The sequence below is a fragment of the Mauremys reevesii genome, linkage group 5, assembly GCF_016161935.1.
Source record: "Mauremys reevesii isolate NIE-2019 linkage group 5, ASM1616193v1, whole genome shotgun sequence".
Taxonomy (NCBI): domain Eukaryota; kingdom Metazoa; phylum Chordata; order Testudines; family Geoemydidae; genus Mauremys; species Mauremys reevesii.
This window is the reverse complement of record NC_052627.1, coordinates 70,858,587-70,872,873: the sequence shown is the minus strand read 5'-3', so window position 1 is coordinate 70,872,873 and position 14,287 is coordinate 70,858,587. Positions and strand designations below refer to the sequence as shown.

General features: G+C 40.6%; 1 protein-coding gene across 1 annotated transcript in view; it reads right to left on the bottom strand.

Annotated features, from left to right (window-relative positions):
• Positions 1-417: 417 nt before the first annotated feature.
• LOC120406723 (polypeptide N-acetylgalactosaminyltransferase-like 6) overlaps positions 418-14,287 on the bottom strand; it is a 157,135-nt gene continuing 143,265 nt past the window's right edge. The window contains exons 3-4 of the mRNA XM_039541787.1: positions 1,088-1,124; positions 418-619 (exon numbers count right to left, since the gene is read on the bottom strand). Of these exons, the coding sequence (XP_039397721.1) occupies positions 513-619; positions 1,088-1,124 (144 nt within the window). The 3' untranslated portion in view covers positions 418-512. The remainder of the gene's footprint in view (positions 620-1,087; positions 1,125-14,287) is intronic.

The window sequence follows — 14,287 nt, the reverse complement described above, 5'->3', positions numbered from 1 at the left end:
TATTCCCCGGTATCTAAGATTGAAAGTAACTTTCCTTAGTGTAGCCATAACCCTGACAGAGCTACCATCCTTTTTTATTCCCTGAGAACTAATTTAGATTCTGTAGCTCAAAGTCCTCAACAGCATTAATGCATCAGGCTTTCAGTATTCTAATACACCCTGATTTCTCTGCACAGTTGTTCTCAGAACAGAGGTATTAGAAAGATATATCATATTAGCAGTGTGTTTATCAAAGGGTATTTATATTAAGGAATCTGAATAACTTAGGGGTCAAGGATCCAAAGTAAGTTGAATTCCAACTTCTCCTCAAAGACAACCATTTCTTAGAATGCAAACTTGAAAGTGGCAGTGTAACTGCACATGGGTTTTGTTCAGTTTAAGTCAAATTAAACAGAAGCTGTCTCACACATCTCTCATCAATAAAGTTATGCTGCCGGAGGCAGGCGTATCAGTTTACAACTGGTTCTGCAAGGAGCATAGTGCCGTTAACTCTCATGGATTTCAAGGGCCACTCAGGAACTTGCAAAATTGAGCCCAGATTGTATGTTAATCTTCTGAAGATCTTCCTGGTTCCACACACCTATGTCACTTGTACACAAATGATGCAAGGCACACACTACTGGAATGAAAAGAAGAAGAAATAACTGGAAAGCAGGTTCTTTTGTCCATATAAGCTGAATTCTGAATTGAGTTGTTTTAGAATTAATCCATCTTGTGTGTAAATTGAAAGAGCATAACTTTAATTTGCAGCCAATTCATAGCCTTCCGTTAGATTACAATTCATAATGCAGATAGCTATGAGGATTTGCTTTCAGGCATCTTTTGGATGCTGGTGGCATCTTAACTAAAAAGCTATAGCAGGTAAAAGAAAAGTTGCACACAAAATGCTTTATATTAAGGAGAGGAATACTTTCTCATAATTGTTGGTTAGTCACAGTTTTCAACTACTTAAAAGCTTCACTTACAATCATGAAGAATAGTGGATTTTTTATTGATTTTTTTCCCAAATAGCAGTGAAGCTGTTTATCAGTATAAGAAAGAACACTATTTTTTCTTGCTTTTGCCATTTCCCCTTATATACACTTACAGTATGATTGCTGTGTCCATTCATCAATTCCAAAGAGCTAAAAAACACAAAACAACAAAAACCTTTTGTAGGAAACAAAAACAAGGATTTTGTTCAGGCATGAAATTCAATGCATAAGTAATCAGATTTACTGAGAATTCAAGAATATATTACTCTTCTAAGTAGAAGTATATTCCTTTGGAGAGATTTAGGCCTGGTCTACGCTGCATGGTTAGGTCAACACAAGGCAGCTTACAATGACCTAGTTGTGGAAGCATCTTCACTTAAAACTTGGCTCCCACCAACGTAAATGCCTCACTACACTGACTTAATAACACCACCTCCCCGAGCGGACTCACCTCCCTCTGCATTCCATAGAGGACTCTATATTGAGATCTCCCTATACCCCACCTCAACATGCCACATGGCATCGGGGGTCAATGCACTATCCTGACCATTCTACCCAGGGAGACATTAAAGAAAAGAACAGTTTCATATACACTGACCTGTGAAAGACATGGTTGGTGTACGTATACCTGAAATGGAAATGACTTTTCTTTCCCCTTCGTAAGTTCTGAACACTTAATTTATTGCTTTATTAAGTTCTATTTTTTTCCTGGTTCATGTTACAGAATAAAATTACGTTTTTTTGGAACATAATTCATCTTTGTTAGTTCACAGCATATGGGTGCTGGTGATGAGCAGGTCTGACAGCAATCAATTTCTTGTTTTTGCACTGTGTCACCGAAGCCATAACATCTTTCACAAACAAGATCAATAGGTGCGTTGACAATGTTAGATTCCTACATATAGAGCAATGAGTACAAGATTCATTCCAGGCCACAAAAGAGAGAGGCCTAGTGGAGCATAGTACAGCAACACATCACTCTGGCTTACTATTAAAATGGTCTTTCAAAGCCTCCCTGTATAGTTGTATAGCTCTGTTTTGAGCTCTTCTTATAGCTCTTGTATCTGGCCACTCAAATTCATCAGTCTGCCTCTACATCTCCACCCTAGCGGAAAATTTTCTCCCTTTGTTTCACAGATATTATGCAGGACACAGCAGGTAGCTATAGCCTTTGGGATATTTTTATCACTGATATATAATCTCATAAATAAATAATGCCAGTGATCCTTCAAATGACCAAAGGCACATTCACAACGTTCACTTTATGAAAAATGTTCATCCACAGGTATTGTGGGTTTTTTTTTTTTTGTCTTTTAATCATTTTCTTATGTAAATCCATTCAGGAGGGCACTGGATGGGCTATAGCACATGCTGTGATAACCATGTGTAGAATCCATGGTTCTTGAAAGGTGTGTTGTGGAAGGCGTTGATCATTGTAGCAGTGGAGATATGGCTGCAGGTTTTGTATTTGTGTTTTTGGCATGGTCTGAGGCGACTTTGAGTTGGTATGTCCTAGTCTGCGGGCAGCTTGCTTCCGATGGTGAGCTTGGAGAGGTTGGGGGCGTGTTTGAAGACCAGAAGTAGTGGTTCAGGGAAGATTTCTTTCAGGAAGGTGTCCCCTTTGAGTATAGGTTGTAGTTGTTTGATGATACAGTGCCCGTGTGGGGTGGTATCGGTGGCTGTGAATTCTATACCTTGAGGGTATACCCTGTAATCCCCATATTCCTCATTTACATATAACTGTGATATTGAATATAAAGCATGTCATGTGAGGTAGCATGGGAAAGGTTATGATCTGCTAAAAACCATTGTTCCATCTAAATGTGTACCATTAATGTATATAAAATTATAAGAATTGTGTTGTATGGTTTTCACTCAGATATGCTGGGGGTTTGGGAAGTGCCCAGATACTAGCTCTCCAGAGACAATAACAAGGGAAGAGGTAACTAATTCCCAGGTGGGTGCTGAACAGACATCACCAGCCATTGTCCAGCAGAAGAGTTACAATTCAATGACTCACTCACAGGAGATACATCGGGGGTATTGCTTCACCTTGTGACTCATCAATGCCCATCAGACATGCCTGGACTGGGGTTCTCCAAGCACATGGACTAAGGGTATACAACAGAACACAGTGGCACCATGCTTGGTCTTATCTCCTCCCTCACATATGCTTCAAGCAACAAGGACACTCAGAAGACTGAAGACTCCAACAAAGGAGACTGGCCCAGGTTTCAAGGGTGAAATCTGTGTACTATGAACTGCAATATCCAGTGGGGTAAGAAAAAGTGCTTAATCTAGATTTGCCCAGTCTAATAGCATTGAGTGTTTAGACTGTGTGCTTATATTTTCTTTTCTTTTGGTAACCACTCTGACTTTTTGCCTATCACTTATAATTACTCAAAATCTCTTTTGTAATGAATAAACTTGTTTTTACTGTTTATCTTTACCAGCGAGTTTGCCTGAAGTGTTTGGTAAATCTGCTCATGTTACAAAGGCTGGTGCATATCCACTTTCCATTGATGAAGTGGTGAACCAATAAACAAACTTGCAAGGGTCAAGAAAGGATCTTGAGTAGTGCAAGACGGTATATTCCTGAGGTACACGCAGGGCCAGCTCCAGGCACCAACATTCCAAGCTGGTGCTTGGGGTGGCAATCCGCAAGGGGCAGCAGTCCCTGTTGTTTTGCCCCCAAGCAGCGCGCTGAATTGCCGCCGTGGACAGCGGGGGCAGTCCGTGTGCCTTTAGGACGGCAGGCGCGTTTCCGCGGTGGCAGCAATTCGGCAGCAGCTTCTAAGTTTAGCTGTCTGCGGCGGCTTCAGCTAAACATAGAAGCTGCTGCCGAATTGCCGCCGCCGTGGAAACGCGCCTGCCACCCTAAGGGCACACAAATTGCCCCTGCCGTGGCGGCAATTTGGTGCGCTGCTTGGGGTGGCAAAACCTATAGAGCTGGCCCTGGGTACACGGCTGGGAGCTGGGGAGACTTGGCTAGTGCCTTTCTCTGTGAGATTCATGAGTGGCTTTGGGAAACATTCATGCATCTAGCTGGGTGTGGGGCTCCACATGTGGTTGTGCTGAGTGATGACAGCACCTGGAGGGGTTTTCTGCTCTAGCAAAGCATTGAGAGAGACAGCCTAGGCTGGAAAGATAAGGGGGCACAGTGGTACCACGGTCCCAGGTGGCACCCCAGGGATCCTGTCACAATGGTAACTAGGGGTGTGCAGTCAGAGGTGTTTTATTTCTGTATTGAATGAGATCCTCTTGGGGTATTTGAGTGGCCCATTCTATGATGCGATCTACTCCTCTTGTGGGGTGTCCTTGGTTTATGAAGGTGCCTTTCAGTGTCTTAATGTATATATCCCAGACTTTCTCCTTGGAACATATTCTGGTATCTGAGTGCCTGTCAGTAGATAAACAGATTCTTGGTGTGTCTGGGATGGTTATTGGATCTATGAAGATAGGTATGGTGATCTGTTGGCTCCTTGTATATAGTTGTCCATAGGAGCAGGGGTGTTAATGGGCCTCTCTACCTTGAGTGGTCCCTTACAACATGCCCTAACTACTTATGCTAAATCTGGTCCACCTTGCATTTTGTTGTGAGGGTAGGAATACCTTTCCCAGAACTGAAGAAGGGCTCTGTGTGGCTACAAAGCTTGTCTCCCTCACCAACAAAACTTGGTCCAATAAAAGACATCAGCTCACTCATATTCCCTCTCTGTCATCATGGGGCCCCCACAGGCTGAATACATTCATAGCAGAGAAAATTATAGTGACAGTAGTGTTCTCTTTTAATGCCATGAGGTTTCCATTATAAAATTCATGCACTTAGTCATGACTACACTGAAATCCATTATAAACTCACTTTTATGATTATATACCCTACTGATTATTAGAGATGGTCAAATAATTCATGATGAACAATTTACCAGTCAAACTGAACATGTCACAATTTTTTACAAATGCATCTGTGATGGACAGTCTAGGGTCTGTTGCTAAGAACCTATGGACACTTAAAAAGTCTTGCTGCTTTAAATATGCCTGCATAGTCAAAGTGGCAACTCCCACACCACCATCTTAGTGTGGATAAAATTATACTGGTTTAAAAGTGCTCATACTGGAATGGTTTATTTCTGTTCAGGAACCAAAATAAACTATTCTGGTGTAACTGCACTAGGACTTTTACCAGCATAACTTTGTCAGAAAGAAAAATTATATCCCAGCCAACATAGTTATGCTAGGAAAACTTTTAAGTATAGACCAACTGATATTTTATAATAAGGGAAAATGTGAAAGAGGGCTGGCTATGGGGGAAAATACATTCAGCCTCTTTGAGAGACCTGGATTAACCAGATAATCTTTGAATTACTGTATTTGAGCCAGGTGGTTAAGCATTTCAAAAGGTAGCTATTTAATACTGCTAATTGGCATTCTTTTCTGCCCTTATAATCTCCTGGAGGACAGGGGAATCCAAATGATTACCAATCCCTACTGTGTGTACTTATCTTCAGAAAAATATTTGTGAAAATGGGAGCCTGTCTGAGATTGAGCTAAATGGGGGCATTGACTTCAATAGACACTGGATCGGGAACAGAGGTGCAGGATCACACCCTAGTTGACTCTGGGAGCTGCTTGGATTGAAAGACTTCAAGAGGAAGTCCTGATCAGGAAATTTTTTAGATACAGTATCAGAGGGCTGTCAGGCACAGGGAGGGATTGGATTTTAAGAGAAGTAAGATTTTCTTGTACTCTCTAACTCAGCTAAGGGCAAACATCCACACTGGTCTTTGTAGAGTATTCAATTGAAGTAAATGTAATACGAATTGTCTCTTGTTTTACTACCAAATCTTGTTTTTAAAAACACATGGACTGTTAGCTGGGAACTTTCAGAAGGACAGCCCTGAGGGAAGAAACGTTCAATCTCTGAGGAGAGGTAGACAATATGGCTGGTCAAAGATTTTCTGTCAAAATTGGTTTTCAGTGGAAAATTGAGTTTTGTGACAATTTTTAAAAAATGTGTCTGCTTTCCAAAATATTGACTTTTCATTGAAAAATTGAATTTCAAAAAGTTTTGTTTTCAGCCAAAAAACTACATATTTCAACCCCAAATTGGGGGGAAATAATAAAGATTTGAAAATACCATTGCAGTGCCTCAAAGGGGTTGTAGTCCAGTTGCTTCATGTGCCCATTTTCTACTCTGAGCCAGGTTCACAGCTGGACTGCATTTCCCATGATGCACCACAGTGGCTAAGCAAGAGAGCAAGACCATAGAGCATCATGGGGGAAGTCATCTGACCATGGATTCTAGGGCACGAAACATCCTTGCACCCACCCTGTGTGCATGCATGTACATGCCTGTTCTTTAGGAAAAGCATAGTCAGATCCAGGAAACACTCCCCATGTTGGGACTCTGTATAAAGATTTGAGGAAATACCACAAGTCTGTCCTCCTGCAGTGGTAACTAAAGCAATGTCTCATTCCCATTTGTAACTGCCATTACTTAACATCAGCACATACAATATACTCAAAGTACTCAGAGTGGTAATGAAAGAAAGGTTTGAAGGGAGGAATCTGCTAAAAGGGCCAGGTTAGATCAGAGACAGAAATTGAGAGTCAGCGTTACATGGTCACCGCCAGCACAGGTTTATTCTCACAGCTAATCACTTCTGCTGGTGGAAGAAAATGGTGATTTACTGCAAAGAAACAGCATTTTTTTTAATTGAACAAAGATTAGGAAAAGCAGGAAGTTAGATGCCAGAGGTAACTGCTTAAGAGCAGTACAAGCTGTTGTCCAGTCTCTGGAGGAGAAGACATATCTGTGGTAGAGCAGAATGACAAGTTTTCAAGTGACCTGGTGATAAGCAGGGATCCTAATTTTCCGTGATAAGCCCCCAAACAGTTTCTCTTTTTTTTTTTTTTCAAATAGAGTCTGCACTGAACTTTAGTTTTCCTAGCCACAATATATATAGGTATCAGAGTAACACGTTTTATTGATATATTCACAATTTGAAGCAAGCTGGAAGCTTACCAGTGCCATTATAATAAAATAAAACTAATAGAACGATTAACAGTGCATTGTTTCTTTACTGTTGTCTAGGACCCTGCTGTTTCAGCCTCGTTTTCATTCAGTTTACGTTTAGCACTTTCCATGTGTTCTACAGTTGTCTGCCTTTGAATGTAACCTACACCCTTGCTGCCTATAGTAGAGAACAGCACATTACCATAAATGTGAAATTTGTCCTTGTCAAAAACTCAGTGACATGGTCTTTAGGGGTGATTTTTAAAGTTTTTTGCCTCTTTTTTGTAACTTTAATTACTGTCATCAGGAGGCTAAAGTGAAATTTGAGATGCATTAACACATGAAGCCTTATACGCCATTGAATAACCTCTATACTCTGGAAGCAGTTTATTGCAGTATGTTTAGCTATGTAAATTTAAAGAGCATTCAAAAATCAAACCACAAGAGGGGGACGTTGTGCACAGTGAATAAGTGACACTGGTACTTTCAGTAAAATGTTGTTAATAGTGAATATGTTTTTATTTTTTCACAAAATGTACAAGATTCTCTGTAAAAAGGCAAATTCTGCATTTTTCAGTGGCAAATGGATTTCTAAGATCCCTAGTGATGAGGATGACCAAGCTAACACAAGGAAAACAAGAAGGAGCGTAACAGTCATCTTGCTGAGTGCAAGTGCTAAAAGCAGGCTGGGAGGAAGAGCTTCCCATAATAAGCTGCTGAAATTTTACTTGCTCAGTTTCCTGAGAGAGAGAAAAGAACACCCAGGGGAGGAGTAAGAAGGTAGAGAATGATCTTGCACCACTGAAGTCAATGGAAGTTTTATCTTTGACTTCAGTAGGGCTGGGGTCAGGCAGTTAGTGGATCAATGGAGACTGCAGAAAGCAGTAAGGGAGATTCCCATGGTACTGTCTTTAGCACATCAACAACTAGCAGCAGCAGCAGCACAGGATACAGAACTGGACAAATTGGCTGGAAAAATATAATCAAGTTTGCAGCACTCTGATTCCTTTACCTTAAAAAAAAAAGTGTAAAACTGGATTCTCCAATAATTCAGAAAAGACCCCATCCATATAACCATAGGCTGAGTGCAAATAATTGTGATACTTATTCTGCTTGCACAAATGATGCTTGCTCTATCAAAGCATTATTTATTTTAATTCAAACAACATTTTCCTGATGTCACTGCTTAAATGAAAAGAACATTACTTGGATGGTGATGCTTGCACAATGAAAGCACAAGTTATAGTCACTGAAAGAGTAGTTATGATCTAACTGCTAAAAACAACATTGGTTCCCTCACCAATGATTTAACTAGATGTAAATAAAACAAAAACATTCCTACTCTAATAATCAAATAATTATATACACATTTTCTGGATGTGAATAAATAAAAATCACATTTTCTTGCATCCATTGCCCCTCCCCTCCCTTAAATAGAGTTTGTTGAATATTTATAAACATTGTACAATTAAAAATACCTTTTTTCAACTTTATTGTTTTAAAAAACAAGGCTCTGACCCTGCATTGATCCTTGTGTGAGTGCAGGCATCTGCCTCTGTGATGGCCAATGAAGCACCAGGGCCTACATAACTGCAGAATCAAACAAGTAGAAACTTGTGAACAAGCCAGCCTCTTCAGAGTTCAGCAGAGAGTAACTGTTGTAGGAACACTAGAGGCATCCCTTCATGGTAGTAACATGAACAGAAGTGTCCTCCTAGCCAGCATCAGGAGGAGCAGCATCCACTACAACCATCAGAACAGGAGGGGCAAGAAGCGAATTGTAAGACGACTGTTCAGGGCTTCATTTCATGCGTAACTTGTACACAAAGGTCAGACCTTTTAGATTGCTACAGGACATTAACCAAACAACAGACAGTGGTATGGTTCAACTTTTATTTATTAGCTGTCAGTTTAAATATTTTAAATTGTTTTCTTCCTAGTGTACCGCCCAACTACAGATCAGAGTCAGGTAAGAACTAGTACACAAGATATTATTAGGACGTTAAGCTTTTGCTGGTTTCTGACCCAAGTGCAGGTTATGTTGGAATAAGAATCTCCTGATGATTGTTTAAGAGTTAGTCTTAATTTATTAACAACCAAACTTTTGTTTTTTTCAGGCTCAGCACACTTATCTAGGAGAAGTAATACTTAGCACAGTGGTGTGACTTAAAAATTGGATTCTGCAGATGGGAACTGAGTAATAAGTGATTTTACTGCAAATTGTTGTTTAGGTTAGTCAAGTTTTTCTTAGAATTTTTGAAGGTGGTTTGCATTTATATAAAACTAAAAAACAATCATTCTCGCTCTCTCTCATTTTCTTTGACACTTCCCACCCCTTCAACTCCTACTGAAGACACAAAATTTACCAGGGTCATTCAGGAAGTTGTCAAGAAAAAACTTATAAATTATACTTAAGAGCTCCTTTCCTTCCATCTCAGGGGGAAAAAAAACAAAAAAAACAAAAAAAAAAAAAAAAACCACAACACCACCACATGTGCTTACGTAGTCATAGCTACAACAAAGACCAGCAATTAACTTTGCCTTTGATAAATAGCAAATGGCAACTTGATGGCTAAAATGGTAGAAATGTTTCCAATTAGAATATAAATCTCATGCTGATTTCAAGATAGATTTATTTATTATTTGTTCGTGGTAGTGTTAATGAGTTGCTAGGTTCTTCCCATAGATGAGGAGGCATGATCCTTGTCTCAGAGGCCTCACAGGTCTCAGGACAGACAAATAAGCAGACTGAGGTTAGGTGAAGGGGAACAAATAGAGATTTGTACAGGTCAGCTAGATTCATAGAAGGCAGCACAGCAGAAGTGGGTTCCTTAGCAGGGATTTAAATGTGGACGGGGAGAGATCATGCAGATGAGCGCAAGAAGATTGTATTATGGATGTGGTATGGGTTGAACTAGACTGTTAAAAAAAAGAAAAAAAAAAGACTAATGCAATGGTGTGGAAAGCTGGCAAATGGTCAAGTGTGAGAACATGGCAGAGCAGAGGTGGTGGTGTAGGTAGTGCACACAGTTTGATATGGGATAAGTAGAGTTATACAGGGCTTTGAAAGTGCTAAACTTGGATTTGATACAATAGCAAATGGTGAGCCAGTGGACATATTCAAGGGTCAAAATCACACAATCAAGTTAATGGGCAAAGATGATGACTGAATTTTGTATGGATTGATGGGGGAAATGTGTGTGTTTGGGAAGCCAGAGAGTAGGATATTACAATTATCAAGGAGAGAGAGATCCTTGATGAATCAAATAATTTAAGCATGAGAGTCAAAGGTGGAGAGAGTACAATAGAGGGAGTGAACAACTGACTGTACTGATCTCAAGCAGGGGACAGTTTGGAGGCGGGAGATGAGGGTGTCAGAGAAGTCAAGCACATTGAAGTATGGTAGATCATGGTAGGTCAAAGTGGAGACAGAGAGACAGGGCATGAGTGACTGATGTTGAATGGACTGAGTTGTTGGCCAGAAAAAAAACAAAAACTCTGAAATAGAGAAAGACCTGTGTTTAGAGTAAATAAGGTTGAATAAGTGGCCATTTTGGTATGTGGAAGAGTAATCCATGGCTGAAAAAAATGGAAGGAGGTGAGGATCAGGATGCAGGTTGCTAATGTGTTGCAAGGGATGTCAATATGGAAACTGCAGTCAGCAAGGATGATGGCAGGAGACTGAGATCAGAGAGAGAAAGGGAGAGTCAGGAGTCAAAATCAGAGAGGAAGTTGACTGGCAATGGTGTGAAGGGTAGGTGACAGCTATTTGGAAGGGTAGATGAGAATAGAGTCTGATAGGGTGTTGGTCAAAGGAGAAGTAGTGGGAGGGGTTAGATGTTACCATATATAGACAATGACTCTGGAGTTAACATGCTTTCTGGAGAGAAAAAAGAAGTTTTACTAAAAAAGAATGCATGAAATTAAAGCGGCCAGTTAGGAGAGAAACTGGACACACTATACTGGCAAAGATAATGAATTTGTGCCATTATAGCATTAGCAAAGCATACAATTGCTATTTTATCGTGTGCTAGTGGAATATACAACTTTGCTCGTTATTACACCAGGCATTCAGTAATACCACAAAAGATTAGATAATAGCTTTTATGCCACAGTTTTGGGTGTGGACCTGTCCCAACTCAGGACAAAAACCCCCAAGAAATGGTTCCTCAGACAGGCACAAAACACTCAGAAGCTGTCCTTGAGCATGGGATGCTGCTCTGTCCATTTGGATAGGAAAGATTGCTCCCTCTGATGAGCTGGCTCTACTCTGCATTATCGTAGGAGAAAACAAAAGCATGGTCCAACCTTGCCCATTCTCACTCCCTTTTTGGCACTCTTTTCCCTGGAGTTCATTGTGGGGACAAACAATCCCTAAATTCCCCAGGGCATAGGGACTGTCACTGAATGATCTTTACATAGCTGTGCAAGGAGGTTGGAAGCTTTTTGTCCATCACTTGGCCCTTGCACAGCCAGACAAGATGTCTTCATGATCCAGCCTGAAAATGTATTGTTCTGTCTCCTTAATCATAGCAACATAAAAGTGGAGGGCTGGAAGGGACCTTGAGAGACATCTAGTGCAATGTTTCTCAACTACCGGTCCGTGAACTAGTGCCAGTCTCTGAAATAATTTAGGAGGACAGCAAGCTAATCCCTGGTATCAAAAATGGTTGGGAAACACTGATTTATAGTCTATCTTCCCACTCTGGGACAAGACCAAGTATACCTAGGCCATGCTGTAATGAACATGTGTATAATCCTGTAGCAAGACAAACAATTACTGAGATATTTAACTTGTCTTACTTTACTGATATACTGCCTGATACAATGTCAATGCACAGTGAGTATACTGGATCCAGAAAACTGAAATAGTCCATGGGCAGTGCTAAACTAAGCACTAAAATACAGCAATATATGTTGACACTGGCATTTGGGGAAGTAAAGCTAGTCTTCCATTTTCTCTATTCATACTTCCTCTCTCTTTTAAGGCATCTAAAATTGCTGAGTGTCATCTACACACTCAGTGAACGCCGCACTGTTACTAAAAAAAGAGACCAACCCTAAACTTCTGACAGACTGCTGAAACATGAATAAAAGAGTAGAAAGAACGTGAAAAATTAAAACAAGTCACCCAATGGCCATTGTATTCAGCAACAACACACTGCAAATTATAGCAACAGACCTGCCGCTCTTTCCAAACATGTAAGCCTTCAGCAAGGTCTTTAGCACTGCAGACTTACATTAGCACTTGTATTTTAGAAATGATAATGACATACTCAGGTTTAATAGTAAAACTGTAGTGATCTCTTCTGCAGTTATAGACTCTGATTACTAACAGTTAGCTGTATTGATGCACCAACCAAGCTACAACTCTGGTAAAAAAAGACTCATTGTTCTTAATGTTCTTGAGGGAATATGAAAGCAGATACAAGATGACAGAAATTAGAAGGGGGTGAGAGATGCCTATATATGTTTTCAGATAATTGACTCCATAGCATGAAAACAATTTGTAAAAAAATTCCCTGACTGTTGCCTCATTCACTCACTTCTTACAGACAAAATCATGCAATTTCCTAGATGTGTGTGAAAATCTAAATTGTACTACATTTTGTGTCATCGGTCTTTCACATTTCACTGCAAGCCTCACTATCTGCTGAGTTTACAAGTAAAAACTTCCCCCCCCCCTTAACAGCCAATGCTGCAAACTTATCCTGGGCTCAGAAAAATCAAGATGCGTTGTCACCAAAAACATAGGTTCTGTAATCCAAGTGACACCTGTGTGGCACCATTGAAGAGACAAACTGCACAGGTGTGACTGATTAGGTCTTAGTTAATCATTCTGTTGGTGATGCACAAAATGGAATAGAATCCACCTCACTCACTCAAAACCTAGATTAATTGTGTAGATGTAACATGAATTGAAACCCTAACATGAACGTTAGTAGGTATGACACTGAATACACAAAAAGAGGCAAATCTGGTATATTTTTTTACATGATTATTCTTTGAAGTAGAGCAGTGGTGGGCAACCTGTTGCCCATCTGAGTAATCTGATTGCCGGCCACGAGACATTTTGCTGATGTAATGACCGCTGCTTCACGCAGCTCCCATTGGCTGGGAACAGCAAACCGTGACCATTTGGAACTGCGGGGAGCCGTGCCCGTGGACGGTCAATGTCAGCAAAATGTCTCATGGCCTGCAATCAGATTAGCCTGATGGGCTGCATATGGCCCACGGGCTGCAGGTTGCCCACCACTGAAATAGAGCCAGCCTTTGAGAATGACCCAAAGCCCACTGAAATCAATGACAGTCTTTTCGTTGATTTCAGTGGGCTTTTGATGAGGCCCTTCAAAGATTAGTCCAAATCAATCTTCCTTTTGCATGATCTTTGGTCATTTTAAAATTTTATACAGTGTGTGCTAGGGCAAAGCCAAGTGGCACTGATGAAAAAAAAAAACAAAAAAAAAACCTATGATTCATTTTACACGGTACAGCTACTTAAGATGTGCCACCTTGAGCTCTGCATATTCCCCCTCATTAACCATCACTTAGCGCTGATACATTCACAGTTTGGGCAAATGAACAGCACATATGGTGTTTGTTCTTGGTAGCATGAATACCAGAAAATAGCAAATTCAGACACATGTTGTAGTCAAAGTTTTATATTTCTGAGACCAATTCTTGCTGGATTTTTTGCCTTATTTCAAAACTTTTCAAGATCCTGACATTTTTGAATCTCAAAGACATTACCCGAACAAACTCAGTGTCCCTGGGTTATGACAAACATGTACCGGAAGAAATACTCATTCCTCCCCTAATCATGGGCATTGCTGGAGGCCAAATCAACTGCCAGCACTGTAGAACAATTTTAGGACTGCTCTAACTTGTGCCAGTGGATAACGTTTCCCTAACAGCCACAACACTGGCTAGGACTACTGAATCATATTGCATTTCTGCCCTTTCCTTACATGTCCCCTCCACCTCTCAGAACACAATGTAATAAGAACATAGAACATAAGAACGGCCATAGTGGCTTAGATCAATGGTCCATCTAGTCCAGTATCCTGTCTTCTGACAGCAGCTAATGCCAGGTGCTTTAAAGGGAATAAAAAGAACAGGGCAATCATCCAGTGACCCATCTGTTGTCGTTCAGTCCCAGTATCTGGGAGTCAGAGGCTTAGAGACCACAAAGCATGGGGATGCATCCCTGACCATCTTGGCTAATAGCAATTGATGAACCCATCCTCCATGAACATATCTAGTTCCTTTTGAACATCCCTGGCAACGAGTTCCACAC